Source organism: Microcaecilia unicolor, chromosome 1 (assembly GCF_901765095.1).
Source record: "Microcaecilia unicolor chromosome 1, aMicUni1.1, whole genome shotgun sequence".
Classification (NCBI taxonomy): Eukaryota; Metazoa; Chordata; class Amphibia; order Gymnophiona; family Siphonopidae; genus Microcaecilia; species Microcaecilia unicolor.
In genome coordinates, this window is record NC_044031.1 from 766024405 (window position 1) to 766041891 (window position 17487).

The window sequence follows — 17487 nt, forward strand, 5'->3', positions numbered from 1 at the left end:
TCCCCCACATACGTGGCTGGTAATAGTCTGCCGCACTGGTCGACCGTGGTCCTGTGCACTGCCGCCGCACTCCCCGGCCAGAACGACCTGGGCGCGTATTGCAGTGCGGACCACGGGACCGAGACGCCTGGGGCTTCGCAGCGCCGACAGGAGAGTCCACCAGCCCCGGCCCGTTCCAGCCCGTCGATCCAGCGTCTGCAGTGGTTTCGGGGCGATCCAGTGTCCTGTGCGTCTGACCGACCGGGGCAGGGGCAGAGACCGTTGGAGACAGTCCATTGGCCCCACCTTATCCCAGTCTGTAGGCCCAGCTCTTCCCTCCTGCCTGCTCTGACCCATCCGCCTGCCTCATCTGCTCCATCTGCCTGCTCCAGCTCGATCCACTTTGCTGACCCAGCTTTTCCAGCCTCCCTGCTCACTACAGCCATCTGCTCCAGCTTGGTCCAGCCCACCTGACCCAGCTTGTTCCACTTCATCTGATCCAGCTTCTCCCTGCTCGTTCCAGTCCGTCTGATCCAACTTCTTCCTGCTTGCTCCAGCTTGATCTAGCTCGTTCCACTCCATCTGATCCAGCTTCTCCCTGCTCGTTCCATTCCATCTCCACCACCCTGTTCCAGTCCGTCGGATCCAGCTTCTTCCTGCTTGCTCCAGCTTGGTCCAGCCCGCCTGATCCAGCTCGTCCAGCTTGTTCCACTCCATCTGATCCACTCCATCTGATCCAGCTTATCCCTGCTCGTTCCAGTTCATCTGCACCCTGTTCCAGTCCGTCGGATCCAGCTTCTTCCTGCTTGTTCCAGCCACCTGTTCCAGCTGTTCCAGGCAGCCTAATCCAGCTTGCTTCAGTCCGCCTGATCCAGCTTCTCCCTGCTCGTTCCAGCTTCTCCAGCTGTTCCAGCCCGCCTAATCCAGATTGCTCCAGCCCTCTTGATCCAGCTCCCCCTGCTCGTCCCAGTCCACCTGCTCCAGCCTCCGTCGGATCCAGCTCTTCCTGCTCGTCCCAGTCCATCTGCTCCAGCCTCCGTCGGATCCAGCTCTTCCTGCTCGTTCCAGCCACCTGCTCCTGCTGTTCCAGCCCACCTAATCCAGCTTGCTCCAGTCCGCCTGATCCAGCTTCTCCCTGCTCGTTCCAGCCTCTCCAGCTGTTCCTGCCCGCCTAATCCAGATTGCTCCAGCCCGCCTGATCCAGCTCCCCCTGCTCGTCCCAGTCCACCTGCTCCAGCCTCCGTCGGATCCAGCTCTTCCTGCTTGTTCCAGCCACCTGCTCCTGCCGTTCCAGCCCACCTAATCCAGCTTGCTCCAGTCAGCCTGATCCAGCTTCCCCTGCTCGATCCAGTCCATCTGCACTAGCTTGCTCCAGCCCGCCTGATCCAGCTTCCAGTCCATCTGCGTCAGCTTGCTCCACCCCACCAGCTTGTCCAACTTGCCTGCTCACTCACTCCCTACCTCTCTCACTACCTATGGCCCCCTTTCACATTCTATTCCTCGCCCTATCCCTCCCCAATCTCTTCCCCCTCCCTCCGCTGTCTACCACACGAACTAACTACCCATCCCCCCCATCCTGCCCACTACTGCAATACCCTTCCTACCCCTATCCCCCCCCCCACCTCACCATCCCTACTGTCCTCCTCCTCCTTCCTAGCTCTCAACCTCCAACACCTCCTTCCTGCCATGAACCCTTCCCCATTCCTCCTCTGCGCATCCCGCCTTCGTCGCTCTACCTCCCCCACCCTTCTCTGCTCTCTCTTGCTCCTTCTCCTGCTATCCGCGGGAGACATCAATCCCAAACCAGGTCCACCACACATGTCCTCGTCCTCGTGTCATCTATGCAAACGTTCCCGCGATATCTCCAATCTCATCTCCATTCCCCTCCTCCCCCCTTCCTCCCTCCCCTTCTCGTGTGCCCTGTGGAATGCCCACTCAATCTGCATCAAACTTACCTTCACCCATGATCTCTTCATCTCCCATTTCCTCCATCTGCTCGCCCTAACCGAAATCTGGCTCACCCCCAATGACTCTGCCTCAGTCGCAGCCCTTTGCCACGGAGGCTACCTTTTCTCCCATTCGCCCCGCACAGCTAGCCGCGGTGGCGGCGTTGGCCTTCTACTTTCGCCCTCCTGCAGTTTTCAACCCCTCCTCCTACCACAGTCTCACTGGTTCTCATCCTTTGAAGTCCATTCCATCCGTCTATTCTACCCGCTGCCACTCCGAGTTGCAGTCATCTACCGCACCCCTGATAAGTCCTTCCTTCCTTACTGATTTCGATGCCTGGCTCTCCATTTTTCTTGAGCCCTCATCCCCATCCCTCATTCTTGGTGACTTCAACATACACACTGATAACCCATCCGACTCATACGCTTCTCAATTCCTCACCCTTACTTCCTCCTTCAACCTCCAACTGAGCTCCACCACCCCTACTCACAAATCTGGTCACTGTCTTGATCTCGTCCTCTCCTCTACCTGCTCGCCCTCTAATCTTTGCATCTCTGCTCTTCCCATTTCTGACCATCACCTGATCACATTCACACTTCATTACCCTCCCCCTCAGTCCTGCCCAACACTAACCACTACCTCCAGGAATCTCCAGGCTGTTGACCCCCCCACCTTATCCGCTAGTATCTCCGATCTCCTCCCGTCCATCACATCCTCCGAGTCCGTTGACAAGGCTGTTTCCAAATACAATGCCACTCTCTCCTCCGCCCTAGACACCCTTGCACCGTCTGTTTCCCGTCCCACAAGGCGCACTAATCCCCAGCCCTGGCTTAACCCTTGCACCCGTTACCTTCGCTCCTGCTCCCGATCAGCTGAACACCTATGGAGGAAATCTCGCACCCATACTGACTTCATTCACTACAAATTCATGCTATCCTCCTTCCAGTCCTCCCTATTCCTCGCCAAACAGGACTACTACACTCACTTGACTAACTCCCTCAGCTCTAACCCTCGTCGTCTCTTCGCCACCCTTAACTCCCTCCTCAAAGTGCCCTCCACTCCCACCCCCTCACTCTCTCCTCAATCACTGGCTGACTACTTCCGCGACAAGGTCCAGAAGATCAACCTCGAATTCACCACTAAACCTTCTCCTCCTCTTCATCCTATCACCCATTCCCTCAACCAATCAACTCAGGCCTCCTTCTCCTCTTTTCCTGATATCACCGAAGAGGAAACCGCCCATCTTCTCTCCTCCTCGAATGCACCACCTGTTCCTCAGACCCCATCCCCACCAACTTACTTATCACCATCTCTCCTACTATCACCCCTGCCATCTGTCATATCCTCAATCTCTCTCTCTCCACCGCGACTGTCCCTGACACCTTCAAGCATGCTGTTGTCACACCTCTCCTCAAAAAACCTTCACTTGACCCTACCTGTCCAGCCAACTACCGCCCCATCTCCCTCCTACCCTTCCTCTCCAAAATACTTGAACGCGCCGTTCACAGCCGTTGCATTGATTTTTCTCGCCTCTCATACCATCCTCGATCCGCTTCAATCTGGCTTTCGCCCACTTCACTCGACAGAAACGGCATTATCCAAAGTCTGTAATGACCTGTTCCTCGCCAAATCCAAAGGTCATTACTCCATCCTCATTCTCCTCGACCTATCCGTCGCTTTTGACACGGTCAATCACAACTTACTTCTTGACACACTGTCCTCTTTTGGGTTCCAGGGCTCTGGTCTCTCCTGGTTCTCCTCTTATCTCTCCCATTGTACCTTCAGAGTACACTCTCATGGCTCTTCCTCCATCCCTATCCTGCTCTCTGTTGGAGTCCCTCAGGGTTCTGTCCTCGGACCCCTTCTTTTCTCTATCTATACCTCTTCCCTGGGCTCCCTGATCTCGTCTCATGGCTTCCAGTATCATCTTTATGCTGACGACACCCAGCTTTATCTCTCCACACCTGACATCACTGCGGAAACCCAGGACAAAGTATCGGCCTGCTTATTCGACATTGCTGCCTGGATGTCCAACCGCCACCTGAAACTGAACATGGCCAAGACCGAACTTCTTGTCTTCCCACCCAAACCCACTTCTCCTCTACCTCCACTCTCTATCTCAGTTGATAACACCCTCATTGTCCCCGTCTCATCTGCCCGCAACCTCGGTGTCATCTTCGACTCCTTCCCTCCTTCCCTCTCCTTCTCTGCACACATCCAGCAGATAGCCAAGACCTGTCGCTTCTTCCTCTATAACATTAGCAAAATCTGCCCTTTCCTCTCTGAGCACACCACCCGAACTTTCATCCACTCTCTTGTTACCTCTCGCCTTGACTACTGCAACCTACTCCTCACTGGTCTCCCACTTAGCCACCTATCCCCCCTTCAGTCTGTTCAGAACTCTGCTGCACGTCTTATCTTCCGCCTGAACCGATACACTCACATCACCCCTCTCCTCAAGTCACTTCATTGGCTTCCGATCAGGTACCGCATTCAATTCAAGCTTCTGCTACTAACCTACAAATGTACTCGATCTGCAGCCCCTCCTTACCTCTCAACCCTCATCTCCCCTTACGTTCCTACCCGTAACTTCCGCTCTCAAGACAAATCCCTCCTTTCAGTACCCTTCTCCACCACCGCCAACTCCAGGCTCCGCCCTTTCTGCCTCGCCTCACCCCACGCGTGGAACAAACTCCCCGAGCCCATACGTCAGGCCCCCTCCCTCTTCAAATCTCTGCTTAAAGCCCACCTCTTCAATGTCGCCTTCGGCACCTAACCTCTACACTTCTACCCAGGAAATCTAGACTGCCCAACTTGACATTTCGTTCTTTAGATTGTAAGCTCATTTGAGCAGGGACCGTCCTTCTTTGTTTATTTTGTACAGCGCTGCGTAACCCTAGTAGCGCTCTAGAAATGTTAAGTAGTAGTAGTAATAGTACTAGGAGAGTCTCGGAGTTGCAAGCTTTTTCCTGTAGATCTCCATTTCTGGAATTTTCTAAAGAGCGAGTAGTCCTTCGGCCGGTGCCTTCTTTTTTGCCTAAGGTTATGTGTCGTTTTCATATGTCCCAGTTGGTATTTCTCCCTGTTCTGGGATCGGCCTCAGGAACACAGGAGCAGCAGAAGTTGCGTACTCTGGATGTTAAGAGAGTTCTTAAACGATATCTCACAGTTACTGATGACTTCCGTTGCTCGGACCGTCTTTTTCTTCTTTTTGCTGGTCACCGCAAGGGCTTGTCAGCTTCTAAGCCCACGTTGTCTCTGTGGATCAAGGAGATGATAGCGTCTGCTTATCTCTTGGCGGGCAGAACAGTTCCTGAGGCACTTAAAACTCATTCTACACGAGGGCAGGCAGCCTTGTGGGCAGAGTGCTTCTTGGTACCTCCAGAGGAGATCTGTAAGGCGGCGACTTGGTCTTCTCTTCATTCTTTCACTAAGCATTACAGGCTAGATGTTCAGTGTCGTCAGGAAGCGGTCTTTGCATCTCGAGTACTCACAGCGGGTTTGCTGGGGTCCCTCCCGTGGGACTACTGCTTTGTTACGTCCCATCAGTCCAATCCTGGGCTGGTCCAGAGGGATGCTAAGGAAGGAGAAATTAGGCCTTACCTGCTAATTTGCTTTCCTTTAATCCCTCCGGACCGGCCCAGGTCCCTCCCGTGTGCTATCTGTCAGTTGAGGTTCAACTTTACTGTGTACAATCATTCAACTGTCGTCTACAGAGCTGTTCTGCAAGTTAGACAGTTAAAGGAAATACATAAAGTTCTTCAAGTTAATTAGTTATACAATGCGGTATGTTATGTAAGTTGAACAGTTTGGAGAAATATATATCTCTACGTTATACAAGTTGAACAGGTTATACAAATACATAAATCTGTATGTAATTGGCCATACCTCAACTCTGAAGCGAGTTGTTGGTGAGCCCAGTGTCACGGCTAAGCTGTAGTTTAAGCACGTTTCTCTTGTGCTTCCTGGCTGCTTGGATTCCTCACGGCACAGAATATAGGTTCTTCTTTTCCTTTCTGCTTTGTTATTCAAATACTGAGGCTAGGGTCACATGACCAGGGCTCTTGGCTCTCTAGAGTCAGAGTTTTTTCTCAGTCTCCACCTGCTGGTAGGCGAGCACAACCCATCAGTCCAATCCTGAGCCTGTCCGGAGGGATTAAAGGAAAGCAAATTAGCAGGTAAGGCCTAATTTCTCCTTTTAGTCTTTTGCAGCTGGGGAAGTGTAGATTCAGGAATGTGCGTGCTGATCTTTTAGTGTTCCTGGATGGCAGGTCTATGAGGTCTAACATGTAGACGGGGGCATCTCCGTAAATGATTTTATGAACCAGGGTGCAAACCTTGAACGTTATACGTTGTTTAAGTGGTAGCCAGTGTAGTTTCTCTCTTAAGAGTTTTGCACTTTCGTATTTTGTATCTTGTTTATTTATTTATTTATTTATTTGCATTTATATCCCACATTTTCCCACCTATTTGCGGGCTCAGTGTGGCTTACAATACATTATGAGTGATGGAAATACAATTTGTTACAGTACGCTTATGGGTTACATTGTGAAGAGTTGTGGGAAGACAGAGTAAAGTCAGGATATCATTTGGGAATAGAACAATGGAATAAAACAATGGGGAGTTGAGGGGCGATAAAACAGTATTAAGGGAACATAAAGGTCTAACAATTTTATCTGTGGGTAGAGTTTTAAGAGAGTTGAGGATACGGGGGAAGAGAATTCAGAAGAGAGTGTGTTGATGCGTATCTATTAGTGTGTATGGACTTCATGTGTTTTGATCCTTGCTGTAGATTTTCTCAAAGAGATACGTCTTCAGTAGTTTGTGGAAGTCGGTTAGTTCGTAGATCGTTTTCAGGTTGCGTGGTAGTGTATTCCAGAATTGCGTGCTCATGTAAGCGAAGGTTGATCCGTGCAGTACTTTGTATTTTATGCCTTTGCACTTAGGGAAATGGAGATTGAGGAAGGTTCGGGACGATCTTCTAGCGTTTCTGGGTGGCAGGTCTATTAAGTCAGACATGTATGCAGGGGCTTCACCGTGAATGATTTTGTGGACTAAGGTGCATACTTTGAAAGTGATACGTTCCTTGAGTGGGAGCCAGTGTAGTTTCTCCCGTAAGGGTCTTGCACTTTCGTATTTTGGTTTTCCGAAGATGAGTCTGGCTGCTGTATTCTGGGCTGTTTGAAGTTTCCTCAGTATTTGTTCTTTGCAGCCCGCGTATAGTGAGTTGCAATAATCCAAGTGACTGAGTACGAGTGATTGCATAGGCTGCGGAAGACAGATCTTGGAAAGAATGGTCTTATTCTTTTCAGTTTCCACATGGAGTAGAACATTTTTTTGGTTGTGTTGTTCGCATGAGTCTCAAGTGTTAGGTGGCGGTCAATAGTGACTCCAAGGATTTTTAAATTTTCTGAGATTGGCAGACTTAGTTTAGGTGTGTTAATGGCGGTAAATTTATTCGTGTTGTATTGGGAGGTAAGTATGAGGCATTGAGTTTTTTCTGCATTCAGTTTCAGTCGGAATGCATCTGCCCAGGTGTTCATGATGTGTAGACTTTGGTTGATTTCGTTAGAGATCTCATTAATGTCTTTTTTGAATGGAATATATATCGTTACATCATCGGCATATATGTATGGGTTGAGGTTATGGTTTGATAGAAGTTTTGCCATGGGAGTCATCATTAGATTGAAAATAGTTGGTGAGAGGGGGGGATCCTTGCGGTACTCCACAATCAGGTATCCATGCGGCAGACGTAGTTGAGTTTGATGTGACGTGATATGAGCGTAGGGTTAAGAACCCCTTAAACCAGTTTAGGACATTACCTCCAATGCCAAAATATTCAAGAATGTGTAATAGGATTCCGTGGTCTACCATATCAAAGGCGCTTGACATGTCAAATTGTAAGAGGAGTATATTGGTGCCGGTTGCAATCATTTGTTTAAATTTGGTCATTAGGGTGATTAATACTGTTTCTGTGCTGTGATTTGTCCGGAATCCTGATTGGGAATCATATAGTATGGAGAACTTGTTGAGGTAGTTTGTGAGTTGTTTGGTAACCATCCTTTCGGTTATTTTGGTTATTAGTGGTATAGATGCTACTGGTCTGTAGTTAGTTATTTCGCTTGTGTTTTTCTTTGTGTCCTTGGGTATTGGGGTGAGTAAAATGTTTCCTTTTTCTTTTGGGAAAAGTCCGTTTTTTAGCATGAAATTCATGTGGTTAGTTAGGTCTATTATGAATTGTTGAGGGGCTGATTTCATGAGGTTGTTTGGGCAAATATCTAGTTTGCATTGGGATTTGGCGAATCTTTTGAGTGTTTTAGAGATGAGGTCCTCTGATAATAGTTCGAATTTGGTCCATAGCCTGTCTGCTGGGTATATTCCGTCTTCTGGGTCTAGACAATTTAGGAGTGTTGCGTATTCAGTAGGGCTGGTGGGTATTTTAAGTCATAGTTGTATATGATTTTTTCCTTGAAGTATTTCGCGAGGTCGTCGACCCCTGGTGTATCTTTGCTTTTATTTGTAACTGGTGTGGTGTCTAGCAATTTGGTTACAAGGTAGAAGAGTTTGTGTGTGTCTTTGTAATTTGGTCCAATCATTGTTTTATAGTGTAGTCTTTTAGTCAGTTTAATGATATATTTGTATTTCCTCCGGAGTTCTGTTCCCATCATATATCTGCACTTGGCCCCTTAGCTACATAGTAAGCCATATTGTAGAAAAGCATTAATTTACCTCATTTATTGTATTTATGTTTATATTTGGTTATTTTACTATTGTTATGTCGTTAACAAAATTGTAAGTTTCATGTTAAACTGTACCTTCTGTACACCACCTTGGGTGAATCTCTTCGTAAGGGCAGTTAATGAATCCCAATAAAAAAATAAAATATTTTAACTCGTATACACCTTGTACTCTTTTCATAGGGAGGTATGCGATAAATAATGATGAGAATGAGGACGAGGATGAATTCACACTTTGTGTTCCTGCCATTCTACTCTCTAAATATTGCCAAGTACATTTTACTTCGGTTTCTCACTTCCTTTAACTTGCCTTTGTGTGTGTCCCTCTCTCTCCTTGCTCTGTCCTGTCATTCAACGAAGGTATTTTTCTCTTTTAAACCGATCTTTAGTCTGTACACTGCTCTGTTCTATCGCGGTAGCTAGAGCGGTCTAGCAAATTTTAATAAACTTTAAATACAACTTGTTATCCTGCTTCCATAAGGATGCTAAATGTAATTTAGACGTGCTCAGGAAATACTTGGACTAATGATCCTGATGTCATTTTCTATGCCATGTAATTCCTAAGCACTATACCTTGGTTTATTGATTTGGAAACCGCTTAGATATTGTGGTTTTAGTGGTATAGATGTAGTATAATATATTTTTGTGACTGGTGGCCCCAATCAGTCTGTCTCCCCAAAAACCTGCCTGAACAAGCAAGCCTCCCCTCCCCCCCTCCACCACCATTGACTAAATCAGTGGTTCCCAAACCTGGTCTTGGAGGCACCCCAGCCAGTCAGGTTTTCAGTGAATATTCATGAGATAGATACAAGTACATAAGTATTGCCATACTGGGAAAGACCAAAGGTCCATCAAGCCCAGCATCCTGCTTCCAACAGTGGCCAATCCAGGTCACAAATACCTGGCAAGATCTCAAAAAAGTACAAAACATTTTAAACTGCTTACCCCAGAAGTAGTGGATTTTCCCCAAATCCATTTAATAACGGTTTATGGACTTTTCCTTTAGGAAGCCGCCCAAACCTTTTTTAAACTCCGCTAAGCTAACTGCCTTTACCACATTCTCTGGCAATGAATTCCAGAGTTTAATTGCACGTTGAGTGAAGAAAAATTTTCTCTGATTCGTTTTAAATTTACTACATTGTAGTTTCATCGCACATGGGTGGGGGGGGGGGGGGGGGTTAATGTGGTTTCTTATTTGAGGTTAACCTTTTCAGTGATTCAGTTACGGAGAATTGTATTTTTTGTTGTTTAAAGTTGCAAGCAGTACAGGTAACTTATCTGTGAGGATTGGTGTTACAACGCATTGCCCCAAAAGAGAAATAAAATAAAATAATTCCTTTTGTATTCAGAAAATCTCTTGCACTCTTTCGACTTACCATAATTGAGAAGTTTCTCTCTCTCTCTTTTTTTTTTCTTTAACAGTTTTGCCCCCAGTGTTGGTTCCAAGACACCCAGACATTCCAGCTGAATTTCCACCATTAGACGATTACAGCCATTCCATTCCAGAGAACACACATTTCCCAGCAGGCATCGAGCCGCAGGTTAACTACATTCCAGGTATTTATTTATTTTGCTCACACCTTTTCAGTGGTAGCTCAAATTGAGTTACATTCAGGTACACTGGGTATTTCTCTGGCCCGGGAGGGCTCACAATCTAAGTTTGTACCTGAGGCAATGGAGGATTAAGTGACTTGCCCAAGATTACAAGGAGCAGCAGTGGGATTTGAACTGGCCACTTCTGGATTGTAAGACCAGTGCTCTAACCACTAGACCACTCCTCCACTCCAGAGAGAGTGTATATGGAATGTTGCTATTTCTTTATTTGGATTTTGCTCACACCTTTTTCAGTAGTAGCTCAAGGTGAGTTACATTCAGGTACACTGGGTATTTCTCTGGCCCATGAGGGCTCACAATCTAAGTTTGTACCTGAGGCAACAGAGGGTTAACTGTGTTTTTTATTTTTAAGTATTTATGTACCACTTAGACCTCAGTGGTTTACAGTTTCATTTTACAGGTACTGGGTCTGTCTCTAGAGGGGCTCACAATTTAAGTAGTATGTTGTACTAGGGGCAAAAGAGGGTTAACTGACTTGCCCAGGGTCGCATGAAGCTGCGGAGGGAATTGAACCCGGTTCCCCAGGATCTCAGCCCACTGGTGACCATCAGGCAGCAGTTGGAATTGAACCCAGTTCCCCAGGTCTGCAACCCACTACACTAACCATTAGGCCACTTCTCCACTTGCCCAAGATCACAAGGAGCAGCAGTGGGAATTGAACTGGGCATCTCTGGACGTCAAGACTAGTGCTCTAAGCACTAGGCCACTCCTCCACTTCTAGATAGGTGAAACTATCTCCACCAATAGCATTCTTTCATCTGATCTTCAGCGAGAATTATGCGTTTGCTGGTGGATGGCATATGCATAACTCCCCATATCAATTTATTCTGAAAAATTACCCTGATAATATCAGACTGTTTCCTGAATGGCCAGATGTTACCCAATTAATAAGGAGCTGAGTTAGGGAAAGAGCAGGGGTGGTATTTAGTAGCAATAATATTTCCTGACTTCATTATTGTAATGTAGTATGTGCTGACCTACCTCAATACTCTCTTAAACATATCCAGACCATCCAAAGCATAGCTCGCCATATTTTTCACTCAAGCAACAAAATTTGATTGGATCATGTCTCTCCTGATTAAGCATCATTCACTTGGTATACAATACCACATTCAGGGGTCCTTTTATTAGGGTGCGCTGAAAAATGGCTTGCAGTAGTGTAGACGCGTGTTTTGGGTCCTTTTTATTTTTACGACCAAGCCACAAAAATGTGCCCTAAATAACCAGAATACCACCGGAGGGAATCGGGGATGACCTCCCCCTACTCCCCCAGTGGTTACTAACCTCCTCCCACCCTAAAAACAAAAATGTTAAAATATTTTTTCCAGCCTCTATGCCAGCCTCAAATATCATACCCAGCTCCATGACAGCAGTATGCGGGTCCCTGGAGCAGTTTTAGTGGGTGCAGTGCACTTCAGGCAGGAGGGCTCACATTTACCACCACAAGTTTAACAGGTGGGGTGGAGATGGGCATGGGTCCTCCTGCCTGCATACTGCTGGATTGTAAGACCAGTGCTCTAACCACTAGACCACTCCTCCACTCCAGAGAGATTGTACATGGAATGTTGCTATTTCTTTATTTGGATTTTGCTCACACCAGAAACCCACTGTACCTACATGTAGGTGCCCCCTTCATCCATAAGGGCTATGGTAGTGGTGTACAGTTGTGGGGAGTGGGTTTTGGGGGGCTCAGCACACAAAGTAAGGGAGCTATGCACCTGGGAGCGTTTTCTGAAGTCCACTGCAGTGCCCCCTAGGGTGCCCGGTTGGTGTCCTGGCATGTCAGGGGGACCAGTGCACTACGAATGCTGGCTCCTCCCATGACCAAATGGCTTGGCTTTGGTCTTTTCTGTGATGGGCGTCCTCAGTTTCCATTATTGCCGAAAATCGGGGACGACCATCTCTAGGGACGACCATCTTCATGGTCGACCTAAATGTGGAGATTTGGGCGTCCCCGACCGTAATATTGAAATGAAAGATGGCTGCCCATCTTGTTTCGATAATACGGGTTTCCCCGCCCCTTCACGGGGACATCCTGTGAGGACGCCCTCAGGAAAACTTGGGCGTTCGATTATGCCCCTCCACATATTCTCTTTTAACCTTCTTTTTCAATATTTTGCATCTAACCTGCCAGCGCTTATGTTGCTTCTTTTTTTTTGTTTTGTTACATTTGTACCCCGCGCTTTCCCACTCATGGCAGGCTCAATGCGGCTTACATGGGGCAATGGAGGGTTAAGTGACTTGCCCAGAGTCACAAGGAGCTGCCTGAAGTGGGAATCGAACTCAGGGAATCGAACTCAGTTCCCCAGGACCAAAGTCCACCACCCTAACCACTAGGCCACTCCTCCACTTCATTTGGGTCCCTTTTCTATTCTTTGAAGGATGTTCTTTTAGGTCTAATAGCCTTGTTCACTTCACCTTTTAACCATGCTGTCTGTCGTTTGCTCTTCTTTCCACCATTGTAAATTACGCAGAATACATCCGGTCTGGGCTTCCAAGATGGTATTTTTAAACAATGAAACAAATGAAATCTTGGGTGCGGAAATATGAAATTGTTAGACTACACAAAAAAAAACACAAAAATCCACCAAATGAAAATGACTTATAAAGGTATCTTATAAAAGGAAGGAAAAAGGCCTCAAAGAGCTGATAAGTCGTATAGATTTTATAAAGCTAAAACAGATCCAGCAATCTTCTCTTCATTATTGGCCAAAAAACCTTCCTTATCCTATTTGTTTTATCTTGTTTTTCTAATTTTTACACATTATTAAAAAAATTAGAAAAACAAAATAGGATAAAGATATCAAGAACTTCAGTTGCTGAGACACCAGTGAAAATAAAGTAAGCAGGGGGCCTCTGAGTGCTTCGCACATTCAAGGCTTGCAGCGTTCTCACTCTCTGTTTCTGAGGGCTGGGAATGCAACAAGCCTTAAGTGTGTGCATGGGCTCAGAAACGGTTTTGCTTGCTTTTTTTTTTCTTCTCCTGGCTGCTTCTCCAGCACTCTCTAGGCTGGTGCTTGGGGAATATGGCCTACCCCCACCCCTGTATGCAGTTTGTCCACTAGCCTGTATACATAGCCATGAAGGCGCAATGGGTTTAGTAAACAGGATTCCACAACCACAGTACTACCTCATCTATATAGTAGTTAAATTTTACATTTTCTATGACTTTCTGTGTATGATATTTTTTCAACTGTTATTAATGTTAAAAAATAACAATTGTGAATATACAGTCAGTGGCTCGTACAAATACAGAAAAAAAATTGTTCTGCACGTTCTGAGTTCAGAGCAATATATTTTAGTATTTGTTGGGCAGACTGGTCTTTATCTGCTTTCAGTTGTCTTGTTATGTTTAAGATATTGAAAATGTTATTACAAAAACTTCTGGCTTGCAGAGACACCGCCCCCAGGATATCTCAGTGAAGACGGAGAAACCAGTGATCACCAAATGAATCATAGCGTAAATGCAGGTGGGTCAACTTTTGTGTTTTTGGGCTGATCTATGCTTTGTGAAAGAAATGTATCTATTTTATTTATTAACTGCCATTATAAAGAGATTAACCTAAGGCATAATTATAGTAAAAACTGGCAAACAGAACTAAACAACATGGTTGAAATTGAAAAGAACCTTATGGTCTACCTTACCATTCCATGCTAAAATCTAATGCACGACCATCTTGATTGTTTACAGGGTCTCCAAACTTATCTCCCAGTCCTGTGTCACCAGCACAGAGCAATTTGGGTAAGTGCTTTGCTCAGCTAATGATTGGCCTGATCAGACCAGGGGCGTAGCCAGACTTCGGCGGAAGGGGGGTCCAGGACCCGAGGTGAGGGGGTGCATTTTAGCTCCCGCCCACTGCTGCTGCCGCCACCACCAACTTTGTCCACCCCCGCCGCGACCCTCTTGACCCCCCCATCCCCCCCGCCGTGGGCTACCTTTGCTGGCGGGGGACCCCAATCCCTGCCAGCCGAGGAGGTCCTCTTCTTCCCGCGAAGGCTTCGTTGTACGTGCAGGACATCAGACTCACAGAAACAGAACGAAGCCTTGCAGATCAGCCAGCGAGGCCCTCTTCTTCCGGCGCAAGGCTTCGTTCTGTTTCTGTGAGTCTGACGTCCTGCAGGTACAACGTGCAGGACATCAGACTCACAGAAACAGAACAAAGCCTTGCAGATCAGCCAGCGAGGCCCTCTTCTTCCGGCGCAAGGCTTCGTTCTGTTTCTGTGAGTCTGACGTCCTGCATGTTGTACAGTTCTTTATCTGCCATCATCTACTATGTTGTTATTATGTTACTATGCGCTGGACATAGCTATCAACAACAAACCATTCATTGTGCCTTTATCCAGATAGCCTAGCACCTGATCCATCAAGGCCACCAGCACTTTAATAAATATTTTTTTCTAATTCCCCCCCCCCCTTACAAAGCCACACTAACAGCTACTGATGCAGTAATGCCGACACAGCCCATTTAAAGTGAACAGGCTGTGTCAGCATTACATAGTAACATAGTAGATGACGGCAGAAAAAGACCTGCACGGTCCATCCAGTCTGCCCAAGATAAACTCATGTGTATACCTTACCTTGATTTGTACCTGTCTTTCTCAGGGCATAGACCGTATAAGTCTGCCCAGCAGTTTTTCCTGCCTCCCAAACACCTGTCCCGCCTTCCATCACCGGCTCTGGCACAGACCGTATAAAAGTCTGCCCTCCCCTATCCTCGCCTCCCAACCACCAACCCCTCTTCCCCCCACCTGCTCTGCCACCCAATTGTAGCTAAGCTTCTGAGGATCCATTCCTTCTGCATAGGATTCCTTTATGCACATCCCATGCATGTTTGAATTCCGTTACTGTTTTCATCGCCACCACCTCCCGCGGGAGGGCATTCCAAGCATCCACCACCCTCTCCGTGAAAAAATACTTCCTGACATCTTTTCTGAGTCTGCCCCCTTTCAATCTCATTTCATGTCCTCTCGTTCTACCGCCTTCCCATCTCCGGAAAAGATTTGTTTGCGGATTAATACCTTTCAAATATTTGAACGTCTGTATCATATCACCCCTGTTCCTCCTTTCCTCCAGGGTATACATGTTCAGGTCAGCAAGTCTTTCTTCATACGTTTTGGAACGCAAATCCCATACCATCCTCGTAGCTTTTCTTTGCACCGCTTCCATTTTTTGACATCCTTCGCAAGGTATGGCCTCCAAAACTGAACACAGTACTCCAGGTGGGGCCTCACCAACGTCTTATATAGGGGCATTAAAACCTCCCTTCTTCTGCTGGTCACACCTCTCCCTATACAGCCTAGCAATCTTCTAGCTACGGCCACCGCCTTGTCACACTGTTTCGTCGCCTTCAGGTCCTCAGATACTATCACCCCAAGATCCCTCTCCCCGTCCGTGCCAATCAGACTCTCCCCGCCTAACACATACGTCTCCCTTGGATTTCTACTCCCTAAGTGCATCACTTTGCATTTCTTCGCATTGAATTTTAATTGCCAAACGTTAGACCATTCTTCTAGCTTCTTCAGATCTTTTTTCATGTTTTCCACTCCCTCCGGGGTGTCCACTCTGTTGCAAATCTTGGTGTTATTCGCAAAAAGGCAAACTTTACCTTCTAACCCTTCGGCAATGTCACTCACAAATATATTGAACAGAATCGGCCCCAGCACCGATCCCTGAGGCACTCCACTACTCACCTTTCCCTCCTCCGAGCAAACTCCATTCACCACTACCCTCTGGCGTCTGCCCGTCAACCAGTTCCTAATCCAGTTCACCACTTCGGGTCCTATCTTCAGCCCATCTAGTTTATTCAAGAGCCTCCTGTGGGGAACTGTGTCAAAAGCTTTGCTGAAATCTAAGTAGATTACATCTATAGCTCGTCCCTGATTCAATTCTCCTGTCACCCAATCAAAGAACTCAATGAGATTCGTTTGGCACGATTTCCCTTTGGTAAAACCATGTTGTCTCGGATCTTGCAACTTATTTGCTTCCAGGAAATTCACTATCCTTTCCTTCAGCATCGCTTCCATTACTTTACCAATAACCGAAGTGAGGCTTACCAGCCTGTAGTTTCCAGCCTCTTCCCTATCACCACTTTTGTGAAGAGGGACCACCTCCGCCGTTCTCCAGTCCCTCTGACTTGGTGAACGCCTTTACAAAGGCGTTGCGTGGCTTTGTAAAGGGGGGGGGGGGGTTAAATATTTATTTATTTATTACATATTTATTTATTACATTTTTATCCCACATTTTCCCACCTATTGCAGGCTCAATGTGGCTTACATAGTACGTAAAGGCGTTCACCAAGTCCGGTAGAGGAACAAATACAAGGTGATGATGTGGTCGGATACTACTACTTAACATTTCTAAAGCGCTACTAGGGATACGCAGCGCTGTACAAATTAACATAGAGGGACGGTCCCTGCTCAAAGAGCTTACAATCTAAGAGACAAGTGAACGGTCAGTCCGATAGGGGCGGTCAAATTGGGGCAGTCTGGATTTACTGAACGGTAAGAGTTAGGTGCCGAATGCAGCATTGAAGAGGTGGGTTTTAAGCAAAGACTTGAAGATGGGCAGGGAGGGGGCTTGGCGTAAGGGCTCAGGAAGGTTGTTCCAAGCATAGGGTGAGGCGAGGCAGAATGAGCGGAGCCTGGAGTTGGCGGTGGTGGAGAAGGGTACAGAGAGGAGGGATTTGTCCTGTCAACGGAGGTTATGGGCGGGAAGGTAAGGGGAGATGAGGGTAGAAAGGTAGTGAGGGGCAGCAGACTGAGTGCATTTGTAGGTAAGAAGGAGAAGCATGAATTGAATGCGGTATCTGATTGGAAGCCAGTGAAGTGACCTGAGGAGGAAAGAAGGCGAGTGGTTTCCTCCTCGGTGATGACAAGAAAGGAGGAGAAAAAGGCCTGGGTTGGTTGGTTGAGGGAGAGGGTTGAAGGGTGAAGAAGAGATGTCTTGGTAGTGAACTCAAGGTTGATCTTTTGCACCTTGTCGCGGAAGTAATCAGCCAGTGATTGAGGAGAGAGCGAGGGGGGGGGTGGGAGCGGAGGGCACTTTGAGGAGGGAGTTAAGGGTGGAGAAGAGACGACGGGGGTTGGAGCTGAGAGAATTGGTCAATTGGGTGTAATAGTCCTGTTTGGCAAGGAATAGGAAGGAGGATAGCATGAATTTGTAGTGAAGGAAGTCTGAATGGGTGCGAGATTTCCTCCAGAGGCGTTCAGC

General features: G+C 47.2%; 1 protein-coding gene across 1 annotated transcript in view; it reads left to right on the forward strand.

The window, feature by feature from the left end:
- Positions 1–17487, forward strand: part of SMAD3 (SMAD family member 3) — a 205110-nt gene that overhangs the window by 126243 nt on the left and 61380 nt on the right. The window contains exons 3-5 of the mRNA XM_030189793.1: positions 10086–10220; positions 13673–13747; positions 13969–14019. Coding sequence (XP_030045653.1) covers positions 10086–10220; positions 13673–13747; positions 13969–14019 — 261 coding nt within the window. The remainder of the gene's footprint in view (positions 1–10085; positions 10221–13672; positions 13748–13968; positions 14020–17487) is intronic.